General features: G+C 29.9%; 1 protein-coding gene across 1 annotated transcript; it reads right to left on the bottom strand.

Annotated features, from left to right (window-relative positions):
• Nucleotides 1-1,395: 1,395 nt before the first annotated feature.
• Nucleotides 1,396-6,849, bottom strand: LOC121118574 (uncharacterized). Its single transcript, XM_040713153.2, has 5 exons — nt 6,486-6,849; nt 5,939-6,430; nt 3,994-4,173; nt 3,695-3,920; nt 1,396-2,184 (listed from the first exon to the last, which is right to left on the bottom strand). Exons 1-5 carry the CDS (start codon nt 6,658-6,660, stop codon nt 1,833-1,835), a joined length of 1,425 nt encoding a protein of 474 aa, XP_040569087.1. The 5' UTR covers nt 6,661-6,849; the 3' UTR covers nt 1,396-1,832.
• Between the last annotated feature and the right edge of the window lie 9,346 nt (nt 6,850-16,195).

The following is a 16,195-nucleotide window of genomic DNA, read 5'->3' as shown; positions in this document are numbered from 1 at the left end:
ATAAATAACTGCTTTAAAGAGGATTTAATATTATTAGTGTTGTAGGTATGTTACAAAAGAAGGAGTGCTTCAATCTTTTTTTTCTCCCCCCCCCTCACCTCCGTATTAAGGAGCACATCCGTCAACCTTTTCTTTCTTTTCTAATCACTATACTTAGTTGTTTTTTACACATCTTCCTCCTTTACTCAACTCTAACTTAGATGCATTACTTAATTCAAGATAGATTTTTATTTGATATCACGAATATTAAATTAATCAGTTTTTATCAATTCCAAAGTCCAATTACTAGTATCTACTTATTTAATTAGAAAAATTCAAAAGTCATCCTTACTGTATAAGGATACATTAGGGTTGGGGTTCGGTATAAAAATCCTAATACGTAATTAAGATACTGTTATGAATTTTAGTGAACCGAACTAATTCTGTCCTTTAAACCATTACTTCCCAACACACTTAAAAATTATTTGAGATTATAAATATTATTTTAATGACATTCTTTTGAACTCGAATAAGATTATTCAAGATTTTTAATTGATTTCAACCCCCACATATGAGCATGTACTTTGGGGAACGCATGGTCATATCAAGGATATTTTTATACTGTGACTTTCTAATATTTATCGTTAAATAAGTAATACTCATCTTCATAAATAATTTTTTTAATGTTTAATTTTATTAATGTTACAAAATATACGTGGATTTTGTTGGGTAGTCTTCAAAGCACGGGGTATGAACAACTATTTAACATGTCATACATATATAATAAGTTCTCTTTTGAACCGGGTCGGTTACTTTGCATATTTGACAAACACTAAACAACGTATTTTTTTACGTTCATCAAAGTACATCGGGCAGCAATGGATTAAAGAAGTTCAGTCAGGCCCGGTCTCAGAGAAAAAATCGTTGAAGATCTGTTTAACTTAAAAATTCGATCCAAACCAATTCTATAGATGAATTTTGGATGACGTCAGCTGAGTTTTAAAATTGTGAAAAAAAAAGTTAAATGTGATGCATAAATTATATTTGTATAACTCATAAATCAAGATATGAAGAGGAACTCGGTCTATAGATTGTTGCCGAAAAAATTGATCTACGATTAGAAGACTATAAAATTTCAGTCTTTAGTCTGAAATGGTGGTTTGCACCGAAATATTGTACAAAAAATCAATTTATTACCAATTAATACTAGATTATTTAATCTTATCTTGAATACTTTTTTGGAATGCATAAATTAATCAAACATTAATATGGATATTTTAATGTTATAATAACTTTTTTTGCTCTTTGCAGTTGTAATACTTACACACAAACTACTATATAAACATCAGAGACCAAATTGAAAACATTTTTATCATTTCATTTTACACCTGTAAATAGTAGTTGCACAAAAGTATATTTAATTTTGTAAGTAATTAAAGAATATATTAATTCAGAATTCAGATAGTACTATCAAACAAAACATTCTTTATACAGAATAGGATAGAAACTTCCATCTTCCTTGTTCATATTAATTGTTGGAGTAGATATATAATTAGAGGGTATAAAAAATATTATTTGAAACCTCAAAAATTTGTAAATAACTCATGAAGAATCATCCTTAAAAAATTTGATACAGGAAGGATATGATAAATACAAATTACAAAATTTAAATAGAAGTTAGAGCAAAAATTTGATATACACAAGATATGACAAAGGTATTTCAGCATCTGGGGGTGATAAAGATCCCGAAGAAGTAACAGAGGGTTAAATTAAATACTAAGATTTTACAAAAAAAAAAAAAACCGTCAATTTTATTGAATAATATATGGACTTTTTATAAATTTAAATAACATCTAAATTAAAGATAAATTGGAGTTCTTTGACGAAGAAATGGGCCCAAAAGGATTTTCAAGGCTTGATGGAGGATCAGTTTCATCCAAGACTGTAGCAGAAGATACTAGGTTATATTCAATAATTTCTTCGTCATATTGTTCTAACCGATTATTTACTATCGATTGTAGATCTGCGTTTTCTGATAGATGAGGGGATGAGAACAGATTGCTAACATAGTCTGAACTTGATTTTATTTTATAAACAAAAAAACTGACTATTACTATAGCAAGGACCAAAAGACTAAGGGTAATACCCAATGAAGTGTAAAAATCATGGTCATGAGATGCTTTTTGAGAATTGGATGAAGATGAGCTAGAAATTAAATAAAATAAGACATTATATACGTTAAAAATATTGAAGAAATTCCAAATAAACAAATAATTCATTTTCGTAATTAAAGATATCGAATAATGAGAAAACTGATGGATAAGTTAATTATTAATTACTTGCTAAACCCATTTGCTAGCGTGTCTATAGATTGTGAATTCAACAATCATTACACAACTTCATATACGAGATTTTTCTCTCATTCTAAATTCAATTAAAAATATATCTATTTGTAATATATTTGTACAAATTTCTACAACGTTTTCAAGGATATGTCATTATTTAATATTGAAAAAAATGAAAAGACAAAATCCATTTAAGAAAAATAAAAACTGTTGGAAGATTAATTATTCTTCAAAATTTAGGCATATCCTAAAAATATATCCTTTGGGCGAATAAACAATATTTCAAAAGATGTGTTCTTGACTATTTTCCTTAATTTGATTTTTTACCCACATTTTTTTCAATAGTAAAACAAAATAACACTGCAAATGGTTGATAATATCAACATACTTTATTTTCATATGTACCAACATCATACAAAAATTAATTTTAGCATCAAAGGAGAATTGAATTGGGAATTATATAATAGCAGCTTCTTTTTTATTAGAGTAATACATAATACAACTAGGTTGCAAAGATTAGACATAAATAAACACTGTATTACTACAATTAATATATCTGACCCAGGTAATTGAAGTCAATATACATATTATAATTATATTTAGAGTATTTTAAAATATGAATTAGAACACTTGGAAGATTTTTTTATTTTCAAGTGATAATATCATAATTTATTTATTCTTGAAGAGAGAACATCTAATGCATCGTTATTTTTATTGTATTGAACTCCCTTTCATCCAAAAAGAAACATAAAAAGGGCAAAATCAGTTGTCAGATAGCCGATTCTTCCCAACTATAGAATCATTATAACTGTTAGGAAAATTTCAAAGCTTAAAAGGAAAAAGGAAGCTTAATTCAACCAATCAACATTCAGAACACTAATTAGGAAAAAAGAAGTAGAAACATCAACAGCAGACGACGAAATACAGCCTATATTTTTTTTATTGCGAGATATCGTTGCTTTAATTATAAAAGTGTAAATTATAAGTGTAAGTCCTTGTTGGACTCAAAATATAATTGAAGTAATTCCTTCCTATGTTATCTTATACGGAGTGAAATTTGTGTTTATTTCCTTCCTCTCACAGCTACTTGCAACTGATTTATTAAAATATGATGACTCTAAGCTTTTTTTCTCCAAAGTATTCATCAAATTGTTATGGTTTCTTTTTTTAGCCTACTGGCATGTCATATTTTAAACAACTCTAGGTATATCTCCTTCTCTATGATTCGCCGGTCATGGAACCTACTCTGAATTAATTTCCAGCGAATAATTTTGGAGCCTTTAGGCTATATATATTAAAATAATGAGCAAAATACAAAGTCTAGATATTTGTGACAAATATAAACGAAAAAGAAAAGGTAATAACCTTACCTTGAATGAGCCTTGACGTGACATTCTTCATATATATCCAAACAGCAACTGGAAAATTTCTCACAGTTTGGAAAATTACAGGAGCATATACCCTCTGTCCACATAGTTTCAAAAGTCGAAATGTTTGAATGACATCTATCAAAGCAAGATGTAGGAGATATCTGGCGTATTGGGTCACGTATAGGATCGTCTTCATCCTTTGAGCAGTCCTCATTACTTCTCAATACTAATATTATATATAATTGTAAAATAAATAGTATTTTGGTTATTATAATTTTGAGAAATATGAATGTCTATACTTATTATCTTTCGAATGGCAATGTCACTCAAATAACCCTCTCCTCGTACAGCTGATATTCTGAAATAAAATGGAACGCCTTCTCGTACGGGATTCTTTGTCAGAACTGTGATTTTTTTCCAACTATTCCCTTGTTCATCATTTATTTTTATAAGCATATCAGGCTTCAAATCTTCATAAACTACAAAAAAAAAGTTAATAAATTAAAATTTTGAGCGAATATGGTCTGTCAATACAAAAGCAAGGTACAATGAGTTTTCTCAAAATTAAGTCTGGATTACATTTATTTTATTCCACGAATTATCGTCAATTTCTATCAACAAATTATTCCTATTACCCTTTGGGTGTGACGTAAACTATTGTTGACGTATTGTTGCCAAAATTGAATGTTACAATAAAAGAATAAATAGTCAATATATTTTATTTGAAAAGCCATATTAGGTCCAATAAAAGTCACTTAATATTGTAATACAAATCCTATAATTTTTCACATATATGGCAATGAATTATTGGTCTTTATATTTGTATCTAGTAAAAAATAAATTGGGATTTTCTCCTTTCTTTGGTTTTTGTTGAAAATTGTTTTAATGTTAACTCCTCACAAATATATGTACATATTATTTTCAGGAAAATCCCTCTTCCTCAAAATTTAAATTTCTGAATCAATTGATAACATGATGTCATTCAACTTTTTTATTTAAAAAACACAAAAAATTCTCTCTTATCTTATAATGAGTTACATTAGAACTTATTATATACATAAATAGAGTGTAAATGATAACAGTGTTATTTATTTATGGGTATTTCCCGTAAACAACTGTGCATTACATTGGTACACTCTGTAGAAAAATAAAAAGAGACGAATAAATATATATACGTAATTTTACGCAAAAAACTTGGAGCCAGTGCCAGTTTTAAGCGGAGCTTTGAGCCATTTGTCCAAGACCCTGGATTTTAACGTAAAAAGTGGAGGCTCCACACATTATACATGAGTATGTACTCTCCCTGGCACATTTTTTCGACAGACTTCTAGTATTTTACGAAAAAGACAGTTGTTGTAGTTAAACTTTTTATAAAAATGTTGAACATAAGATCCCCCCCCCCCCTTCAAAAAACATGTTACAGTTCAAAATACATTTGCAGAATGAATGTGAAAGAAAGGTAAAACTATTGTTGTTTTTTATTTTGAACAAAAAAATGTGGCACATATAAAAAATGACAAATTTTTGCTAAAAAGTTTCCAAATTTTGTATTGAAATAAAAAAAAATCAAACAAAATAAATAAAATGTCACTTTGATAAAAAAAATTATGTGCTTGTCAATCCTGCTAGTAGATTGTAAAAGTTAAAAGGTGTAGTTAATTTTTACACGCCGAATGCGCTCATTTTCCCTTCTCTAGTATTAATTTAGAACAGTAATTTTCGAAATACATTACATATTTGTATCTTCAAAATAATACCTTTGTTAACACAAGCTATCTTTTTTTTAAATTTGATTGTAGAATCATCAGATACCTCCTATAGTTATAGGTCCGTCATAACTAGAAATGTGAAAATAGTGTAAATCCTCGGAAGTTTAAATCAGAGAGAATAATATATTTTGGCAACTTTGATAGACGATATATTTGCTTACAGTGATCACTATACAAAAATATAGTTCTCCTTGATCGCTAATATGTTTTTTTGTTGTTGTTGTTTTTTTCAAATAACTTGCAAGCTACCAACATATACTTTTTTTAAATGTATACTAACGAGGATTTGTATAATTTTTACGTCCTTAGTCATAACCCATAGACATCTGTAAAATATCACAGGCGCCATGGCCCTTACAATTTTTATAATCACCTATAAGGCGCTTTTATCTAACCATGGCGACTGGACACATTTCAACAGTAATGAATACATATTTAATATTATGTCCTAATATGATTATTATTATGATTTAACCTTGAGTTATTTTTATAAAACCAATAGTAGCTCCTCTCATCAAATATTCCAATTTCACACATGCCACCTTATCTGTTTCCATCTCTTCTGATTCCATAAAAGCAATTTTCCTACTTGAAGACTCTAGATAATAAAATGGATTCGACTCTCTAATTAGAGGCCCTGTTCCTGATGTTGGCGTATCATTTCCAATTTCAAATCCAGATACTACCCAATCTAGACATGAGTTGGGAGTACATTCAGGAGAGAGATTAAAGGATTGTCTTCGACAAAATGGAATTGTACCATTCCAATGTTCTCCATTACATGCTAAAATACGATGTCCAACGAGTTCATGACTTGTTTTTGCGCAAGTAAAACTCATTCGTAAGCCTTGCTCATTATTCACTAAGAGACCATAATGAGAACTTATTTGTGTTGAGCAACCAGCTCTAGCACAGAAGGGAACTTCATTCCATATTTTACCATTCTCACAAAGAGATTCCTTGTTTCCTTTATTACATAAAAATATTAGGAAATTATATGTAAAATTCTTTAAATACCTTACCAAGGAGTCTATATTTCTTTCGACATTTGAATGAAATAATCCCAGTTTTGGTGCTAACGGATACTTTACCATTGGAAAATGTTGGGACAGTACAGCGTGACTTTCTTCTTATAGAATCACTTCCTGGGATGCGATGAGCAAATAAATATACTATCACAAAATAAGAGTATTGCATTGGTCCTTGTGTCTGAGATTATCGATTTTTTTTATTAATTTGATAAAAGTAAAATATATAATATTTGTATATATGTATTTCTGTATAACTATGAATACATTTACGTAAATATATGATTTTGGGTAGGAGTTGAATAATAAGCTCATAAATGTGTGTATGCATGTACGAACACTTCAACTCATAGATAATGAAAACGCTCTCTCACGTTTCCATGAAAAATATGATAAAGTTAGGGGATATAATTATAGTATCATTTCAGTAAAAAGTAACCTTGACTTTGAGTTTAGGGAAATCAGGTTATTTGGAAACTACAACTTTACAAATAAATCCTTTATTAAAATTACTTTCAAATACTTACATAAATAACTGTGAGAATTACATTGTCACCGGGGGAGGGGCATAAGATTATATAATATGTATGTATATATATTTTTCGGTATATTAATGGTGAGTTCTCCTTAGTCAATTCGGACACCTCCTCCATCCCTATACCAATAATAAAATTACTGTGTTCCATTCCCTTTAATAGATCATACATTACCATTCAAAATTTCAAGACTGCATTACCCTTGCATTGAGACTATATGCACCAGATTGGTTTTACTTCCAAAAACATAAAAAAATACATTTATAATCCGAAATTTTGGTTCTTCAACACAAAAACAAGCAATTATTATTTGTTTCAACATTGAGTGAACATTACAATTGTATTCTTCCACAAATTATCGTCAATTTATACGAACAAATTATTCTTTGGAGGCATAGCAAATTGCACTTGAAATAATTAAAATTGATTGTCACAATAGAAGAATGATAGATAGATGGATTTATTACAAAAAAATATTGATATGATTTACTACAGGGAACACTTTGTAAAGTGCTACCTGTATACAACTTTGATGTTATATGCACACGGTGGCAATAATTCCTTTAAATGAGTACAATCTTATTTTTTAGATCTAAATATATTTACGATATACATTATGGAGCACTATAATCAGTTCATACTTCATATAGGTTTAAAAAAATTCTAAACAATGTTATTTTTACCCTTTTCCTGTTTCTAACTGGATAGAGTATGGGTAGATGGAGAGGAATTATTTTCACAATTTGAATTAAAAACCTAGTATAACTGCTATAAGATATGCAAGGTTGACAATTTTCCAATTTTGCAGTTGAACTAGAGATTCGAATAGATAAACAAGGCTGTTAGCCCTTTTGCATCAACGGAACACTGCTGTCCCTCTGGGTTTGAAAGGTATTTTTTTCATTTTTTTTATTATATTTTAAGATTTGTTCAGGATGAGACATGTATCATATTAAAGTACTCTTTATTAGTAGGCAAATTAGCAAATAATATATATACATACAAATGTTTTTTTATAAATACTTTATTATTGAATATAGAGTTGTTCATAAATGAAAAAAAAATAAAAAAATAAGATATTTTAACCTTTTTAGCAGCACTATTAGTAACCAAATTTATACCATTTTAGACGAAGCAGGCAGTGCTGATGAAGAAAACATTGACAATTCATTGTTTAATTCTAATTGTGGTGTTCGTTACTAAACTCGTAGCCAGGCCAGGGACCAGGAAGATAAGAACGTTGGGAAAAAAGAATGGGGCTAGATTGAGATTTAACAAAAGAGGTGTATATTATATATAAAGGCAACATCCTTGTGGAGATTCAAACACTGAAAGTGCATATGTAAAATAAGATAAAAGTAAGATAAGGTAGACATAATCAAGTAAATAAAAAATGTATATTTATATTAAGGGGTCAAGCGGGTTGAGTGCGTAGACACTAAACTAATACATAAGTTATAGGCCTAAGGTTGATAATTTTGGTAAGGATACAAAAGCGTCCGAGGAGAAGAGAAGAAATACTTATGCTATCACTGAATCCGCCTCTCTTGATAATCTCGGTCAAACGGCGCCTGAACCTTGAGCAGGCCCTGACAATCTCATGCAGATCCAGCATTGTCATTGCAGGGGTAATGAACTTATTCAGGGTCTCCACAGACGAATGATACTTGGCACAGTCCTCATGCTCGACCCTCCCCCAAAGATGCAAATCGCACTGGATAAGGTGACCAAAAAAATGTGCTCCAAAAGTGAGGACATTTTGTGGCCATGATATACTGTACTATATTAGCATTTGGGCTGGCGCAGTCTCTTTTTGGAAGGTGGTATTTCTTCTTTAGGCCATTCCATCTATCCAGTTATTGTAAATTAAATGTACTAAATCGAAACTATTGCAATGGCAATGCTGGATCTGCACGAAGTTGCCCGGGCCTTCCAAAGCTTCCGGCGCCGTGTGGATCACCTCATATTTTATACCCGGTTTCCCTTATCTCGATAAAATATTCTACATTATATTTTTTATATAATGTGCTTGAGGGAGCTAAAACTTTAAAATATAGTAAGTCTCTTAGTTTGTAGAGACAGATGGTCGTAGATGTATATTTTTTCCCCATGCAAGATGTTGCTTTTATGATGCCACCAATGATGTGTCCCGAAATTTCGAAAAAAAAGACTGGTATTTCAAGATTTTCTGCAAATCCATTACTAGGGTTAAGAAGACAGAAATATATATTCAGAGAATAAAAATTCAAAAAAGTAATAGTTTCAAAATTTTACTTTATTGAGAAAAACTTAAATAAATATATTTTACCTATTAGTAGTTATATGATAAAAATATATTACTTGAATATATCTTTATGTCAATATCATTAAGATATTGACATTAAAATCCAATAATAAACTAATAGACACAGATATTCCAAAAGTTTGTAGTCTCATCTCTCATATAGAAGGACGAAAGTTGAACATTGTGTTACAACAATTTTTAATCACATTACTAATCCGATTATATTAAGTAGAAGAAAATCAATGGATTTATATAATATTTCTCAAAAATGTGTTGACTCGAGGTTTTCAAACAAAAAGTGGTGTGAAGTAATACTAAAAAAAGGAGGTTAGAGTATTTTCTCAATGTACATGAAATAATTTTTTTTAAAGCCATGATTGTACACAGAAAATTTCAAAGAACATAAAAAATATTTTATAATCATTATATAGATGTCTAGAAATACTATTTATTAATAGTAAAGTAACGTTTTCAAAATGATGCTGCATTTCTTTTATTCGGATTCAAAAAGTTTCGTGTTCACACGAGAAGGAAGTTTGCTTAACCCAAGCTGGTTAAGAATATTGATGTATCAAATGGGAATTGTATTATTGCTTACAAGTAGTAGTACCGGAGTTATTAGGTGTCAATGATGTCATATTTTTGGCTCCATAAATTGAAGCTGCTATGACTCGATACGGCAAAATTTAAATTAACCTACCAATATATGTACTTTTTTCCAAAGTTGTGCGTCGATAGACGCAAAAACTAGCAGGTATAAGCATATAGTACATAAAAAAAAGGTGTAGACCATAAAAAGGAGTACATTCTAGATCGATTTTTTCCGAAAATATTTTGCCAAGGTCTGGAGAAACATGTTCTAAAAAACAGAGACGGCAAAAATGAAAACTATCTTCACAGTGATCATTGGAAAAATTCGTAAGTATAAAAAAAGTTTCCTGTATGTGTTGGCTAACTTTTTTTTTTCCTATTGTCGAATATTTCCTCTTTTTTTTTCTTACTTCAAACGTCAATTTTTGGTATTGCAAAATATGCAAAACTGAATCGAAAAAAATAGTGGTATGAAAGGGTTTCTCTTTAAAACTCAAATGATTTGTACTCCTATTTTTGCAAACTTTGCAAATTTATGATTTTTTGCAATTTTTTGCATAAAATAAAAAATGTACTTATCTTCTAGACAATTTTTTTGATTCAAATATGTTAGTATGTTATTTGAAGTTCAAATCACTAAAAAAAAAAAGAAAAAAAATTCTCGGAAAAATGAAGAATAATTGGTAAATTCAGCATTTATATAAAAGTTGACCATGTCCTATAGTTCATTTTAAGTTTAAAAAAATTCAAATATCTCAAAAAATAACAATTTAATAGAGGGTGTTAGATAAATAAAAATATATTTTTTTGAAGAAGTCATCCATTTTTTAAATGAAAAAAAAGCTAAGTAGATTTCGAAAAACCCTTTTTATTTTTGCCATATATTTCATGCGGGGCTTTGTATGGTCCCAGACTGTGACAGAAGGTTTTAATTTGAAGATTTTTTGTTTTGTTTTCTACTACGTCGAATTTGTTCACGCTCGTTCACTTTTTTATCGTATGTTATTTATATTTATTAATTTGGGATATTTCCATGAGATGACAGAGACATATTATATTAAAGTTATGCTATTAGTCTTTTTAAAAAATATCAATTTTATTTCGGATAAGTTTAAAATATTTAAAATACGCTACATTCATATTTTGTAACGCGTCATCCCTAGGGATGGGATTTTTGAAGATATAAGGTGTCCTTCAGGTTCTATTTTTTTCTACTAATATTATTTCTACTTGTATCAAGAGGAATTCCCAGAGGGAATTGGAGTCTTGGCGAAGTGGAATTTTGAAATTTCTTACAGGTGTAGTTCACGGCACAACTTCAAATATCCTCTGGATTAATTTATTTCAATTCTACCTATAAAGACTGTGTATTTAACTCTGTGGTTCATGCTTTTAGTAATTTTCAGGCTCTGCGGATACTGAGAAAGTTTGTTTGACTCAATTTGAAGCGAATTACAGAAAGTTCGGTTTCTCTAATTCTACTCTTTGGATGATCGAGTAGAAAAGTTTATGCTCCAGAAAAGACCAAAACAATAGATTATGCTACTTTAAATTGTAAAGATCTCATCGTAGAGAAACTGACACATTTGAAATCTATAAACATGGGGCAATTAAGATGGATAATCATAGCTCAGCCGCTCAATATCTTATTTGGAATCGTTGTATACTCATTTGAGAACTAATTAATTCGATATACCACAAGAATAATCAAATAAAAATCCAGTGAGAAATAGAGGGAGTTCTGAAACTCCTGAATCTATTCCTCCTAGAGTCAACTATACTTAGTATTTGTTGGAATTTGAGTTTTTTGTATATTTGTCGTATAATCGCCATTGGACAACCTTGATTATTTTCACAGTTGTTTCACTCCAAAAAGGAAGGAGGATTTTTTCTGTTCTTTTTTATTATTATTTATATCGAAATTTAGAACTTTATACCAATACACGTGTGTTATTATTGTCCAGTGTTTTATTATAGAGTAAGTAATATTTTCCATTAATTTCATTATCCTTGGTTATTGAGAGAAGCCTAAATCCTCACAGTATTCTACCATAAAAACTTTTTGTTCAATTTGAATCCTCGAGTGCCCTTGATATACAGAAAAAAACAAATTACTCATCTTGAGCACATAAATAACTTGTATCAATTCCATTTATAAGGCTGAATTTGTGCTATTCAGTCCTTACGAACAATTATACATCATTTATAGTTCAATTATCACTTCCAATTCCCTAATAGTTATTACTTCGATTTGTGAGTCTCATTTGTCATTGAAAAAAGTGAAAGATGATATTAGACTTTCAAAATCAACCCTTAAAAAATTGATAGAAAGTAGAACTTTTTTTCGTATTCAAGAAAGTGATCATTGCATTTTCATGATTATTCCAACTTTTTGACGTAATCTTAAGATAAATTGAGAACATTATTATTGTCAAATTGGATTTATTTTTATTGTAAAGAAACTGCAACGAGCAATAAGGCTATGAATTATCCCAATCATATATATATATATAGTCTCAAAATTACCAAGTTTACGACTTTTATCACTGAGATTGAAGATGACAATACTAATTTTTATATAATGGTAAAAATAATGCAAAGAGTTATACATATTTTTATCAGTGTTGAAATAAATAAGTAATTTAATTGTACTTATACGCTTATAAGACTATAACTACAATAAATTTACTCATTTGTCTTTTAAAATTTGTTGATTTCATGTTTGATTTTAGGAGGCTAAAGCTTATACAATATAAAATTTATATATAGAATAGAAATGTACTTAAAAAGAGTATTTTTGTATTGGAGAGCTTTTAAGTTAACTTTAATAGAAAAAATCAAGTTATATTAATAATATTTTGCAATGATTATTATTAATAGATGTAAATAATAACCAATGAATGTGAGGTAATTCTTCTTCCATAATGCATTTACTCTCATATTCATTATGAGGTTATAAACATGTTATATTTACAGAAACATAGAAAAAGTAACGTAAATTGAAGTGTATTAATTTGGTCAAGTATTATTGGAATGATTTGCTAGTGATTAGTGGAGGGAAACCCTTTTGAAACCAAGAGCTGGTTATATCAGAAGTTGCATTTCAGTCTTTTTATCTTTTATGATGGATATAAATGTATTAGCAGTAAAAAGTTCTTCTGGTTGTTACTAGGATGTAATGTCTCGAATAAGCTTGGCGCATACTTTGAAATTCTTATCATACAAAACGAAAAACATATCTTCCTTAAGATTAACAGTGATTTTGATCTCAATTAGTACTAGAGAATATTATAAGTGGTACCAAAATGTAAGAAAGTCTTCATTTATATTTTTGAATGAACGTTACTTTGAAGAATTTTTGACAATTTGTGCATAAGACATTGAAATCAATGACACAGTCCTTATAAATGAAAACATGCTAAGCTTCAATGGGTTTCCTTTTAACTTGATATCCTATCAATTATCATACGTACTTGCTTTGGAAGTGGTTCTTTGACATTTCCGTTTCTGAATGGAGAGACATTTCGAAGTTTAGAAATCTGTGAATAGCAAAAGGCGGTAAATAACTTTTTTAAAGTTTTTTCTCCTATATATATATATCTAGTATTTTCGGAATTCCCTTCGTTTGTTAATAATAAACAGACGAAGTCAGTGCACTGAAAGTGGAGTGAACAAACTTTTGAATACTCAGAAGATGTTTTGTCTAAGAATAACTCATAGCCAGGAACATGGAGAATACGTCTTCAGAGAAAGAATGAGATGATAGAAACATTCGTTGTTTCAGTTTCATAAACAGAAGAAAAATTAGGAAGAAAACATTTGTTGGCATCATGAGAAACTAAATTGACCAACATCCTAGTGGAGAAAAAAATACCAAAACTCTCAATCTCCTCACTCGATCTCATCAATAAAAACTGAAATTATAGGTGCAGCTAGGCGTTTTATAAATATTTCAGCATTTTTTTTATGTAAGTCATTGATGAGCAAATATATTAATGACGTATTTTGTGCTGAATATGAGCGCAGGGAATTTTAGTAGGAGCCCTGAGATAAGGTCTAGAAAGACCAGAATTTTATCCAAAGTTATCGGGCTTATTGATGATAAATTGAGTAGGTTTAATAAAGGTAATTACTAACAATAAATATGTACTCTTTGTCTTTCACGGACTTGTGGTTAAGTTTTATGCTTATGTGTCCTCTCCTAAATAATAAAAGAGTAATGGTGACAGCTTTATTATATACAAAATTATTTTCAGGTAGCAATTACAAAAAGATTTCATATATTTTATCCTCGGTACATAAATATAAAAATGCTATACTTAAACAAGTTAATTAATTATATCCAACTATTTTTGTTGTTGAAATTTAGATGACTTGATGGATATACACATTATGCCACGTTACTTTTAAATATATGATCGATTAGATACAAGAAAGTAGGATAATATGAGAAAAATATTTGATCCTGGCATATGTATCATCAAATGTATAAACTACGTAAAATCAGCTAACAACATATTATAATTAGGCATGGTCCCGCTCACCTTTTTTCCGTACATTTATTAATTTTCTGAAAAGTTTATGTACATCGTTCATTCGTTCACTTCCGTACCTTCGTCTTTATTTGAAACGTAAAAAAAAACCAACATTAAATAATAAACTTTAGTGGGAACGATAAAAACTAATGTTCCCATGGCATGGCAACAAATTCAGTTAAGTCCGAGTTTGTCAATATAAGTGTGCTAAAGAGACTATCTGTATTGCTCGAAGTTATTAAGCGTCAATCAACTTTGTTTAAAAATGTAGGTATGACCATGGACGTCTCGAACACCTGGGCAACACGCGCTCCAAGGGCTGGCTTCAAGTTCAAGAATATTTTATTTTCTTAATAAAAATATATTAATACAGTTTTTCAATACAGATTGAAAGAGTTTCATGAGTTAAAATCTATAAATATTTATTCATAATAGGACAATTAATAGGAATTCAAGACAAAATAAACTTCAATATATCACCAATATAATTTACATTAATTATTTCAAAAACAGATAAATTAATATTCATTACTTAAAAATTATCAGATTGAAGTTCAGCAACCTTTCTAGATTTGAGCTTGTGTTCAGATGATCTTTTTCTCTCTTTCTGTCGGATGTTGTCATTGAGTTGAGAAACCAAATTTTTGCCCATCACGTTGAAAAGGATTTGTGATATCTTACAAAAAATCCTTGACTATTTGTGACCCTGATCACACACAGTATCAACTTCGATTGTAGTTTACGAGCTCTTTTTTGACTCTTTATGGTGTACTTCTTTGATTTGAGCAAAGTTAGGGTGTAATGATGATTTAACTCATAGTCGGTTAAGGGGAATGCTGAAGTATTCTTCCTTTTGGAAGCAGTAGTAAATATTTTTATAATTGTGTACAGAGTCGAAGATGAGATGAACTTTTCTATTGATGTTGTGTGGGCGAGTAATTGAAGTCTGAAGCTCACTACCACAAAGAAAATTAGAGAAAAATGTCCTGTTGACTGGGTGGCTATCAACTACTAGTCTCTACGGTAACTACAGTAGACAGAGTTCAAAGATACTTGGTACATGGAACTGTGAGACAATTCGACTTGAAGATTTGATTATAGAGGGACGTACTAACATTAGGGGACAGAATACAAATAGAAAGAAGACAAGGTAAAAATCTCCTTCTGTTGGTTTTCTTGACAAGTTATGTCATCTATTCTTTGATGAAATACCATTTTGAAAAATGAATTGTCTCCAAATCTTCCCGACACTCGTTTTCGAGCTCGAGTCGTAGGCCACTAGCGCATGCTCGGGTGGGTCTAGAAAGAGGCGTAGGAGAAGAGAGGTAGATCAGAAGGTTTGGTCACACTCAAGGCACATCATCTTTTTTCAGTTTCCTGAAAAGTTAAGTAATTCAATTAAGTACATATGTCAATCCTTCAATTAGTTCTATATTTTCATTTTAAAGTAACTTAGTCTTTTACTTAAAGCTAGAACCTGTGTTTGTGCTTGTGCTCATGAGAGCTCTACCTTAGTTCCAGTTGTCGTTTAAGTTGACGCCCGCTGCCCGATCTTTGATCTACGGAATGGGTAATATAATCCGATTTCATGAAATGGAGGTTGCACACTCTTGAATTCTTAGTAATTGTCTATATTTTGAATTCACTTTGAGATGCACTTTCTGTCTTGGAACAGTCCTCTCCTATTGGGATTCAAGTTCCAGATTAGGAGACACATTAAAACCAGGAAAACTATGGTATAGGGTCTTAGGAGTCTTA

Source organism: Lepeophtheirus salmonis, chromosome 5 (genome assembly GCF_016086655.4).
Source record: "Lepeophtheirus salmonis chromosome 5, UVic_Lsal_1.4, whole genome shotgun sequence".
Classification (NCBI taxonomy): domain Eukaryota; kingdom Metazoa; phylum Arthropoda; class Copepoda; order Siphonostomatoida; family Caligidae; genus Lepeophtheirus; species Lepeophtheirus salmonis.
Note: the sequence above shows the minus strand (reverse complement) of the source record. Positions and strands in the feature narration are given on the sequence as shown.

Coding starts and splice junctions, on each gene's coding strand:
- LOC121118574 (XM_040713153.2), bottom strand. CDS start 6,660: ATGCAATACTCTTATTTTGTGATAGTATATTTATTTGCTCATCGCATC. Junction 3,921..3,993: donor TGCCATTCGAAAGATAATAA/GTATAGACATTC, acceptor ATATAATATTAG/TATTGAGAAGTAATGAGGAC. Junction 2,185..3,694: donor CACGTCAAGGCTCATTCAAG/GTAAGGTTATTA, acceptor TTTAATTTCTAG/CTCATCTTCATCCAATTCTC.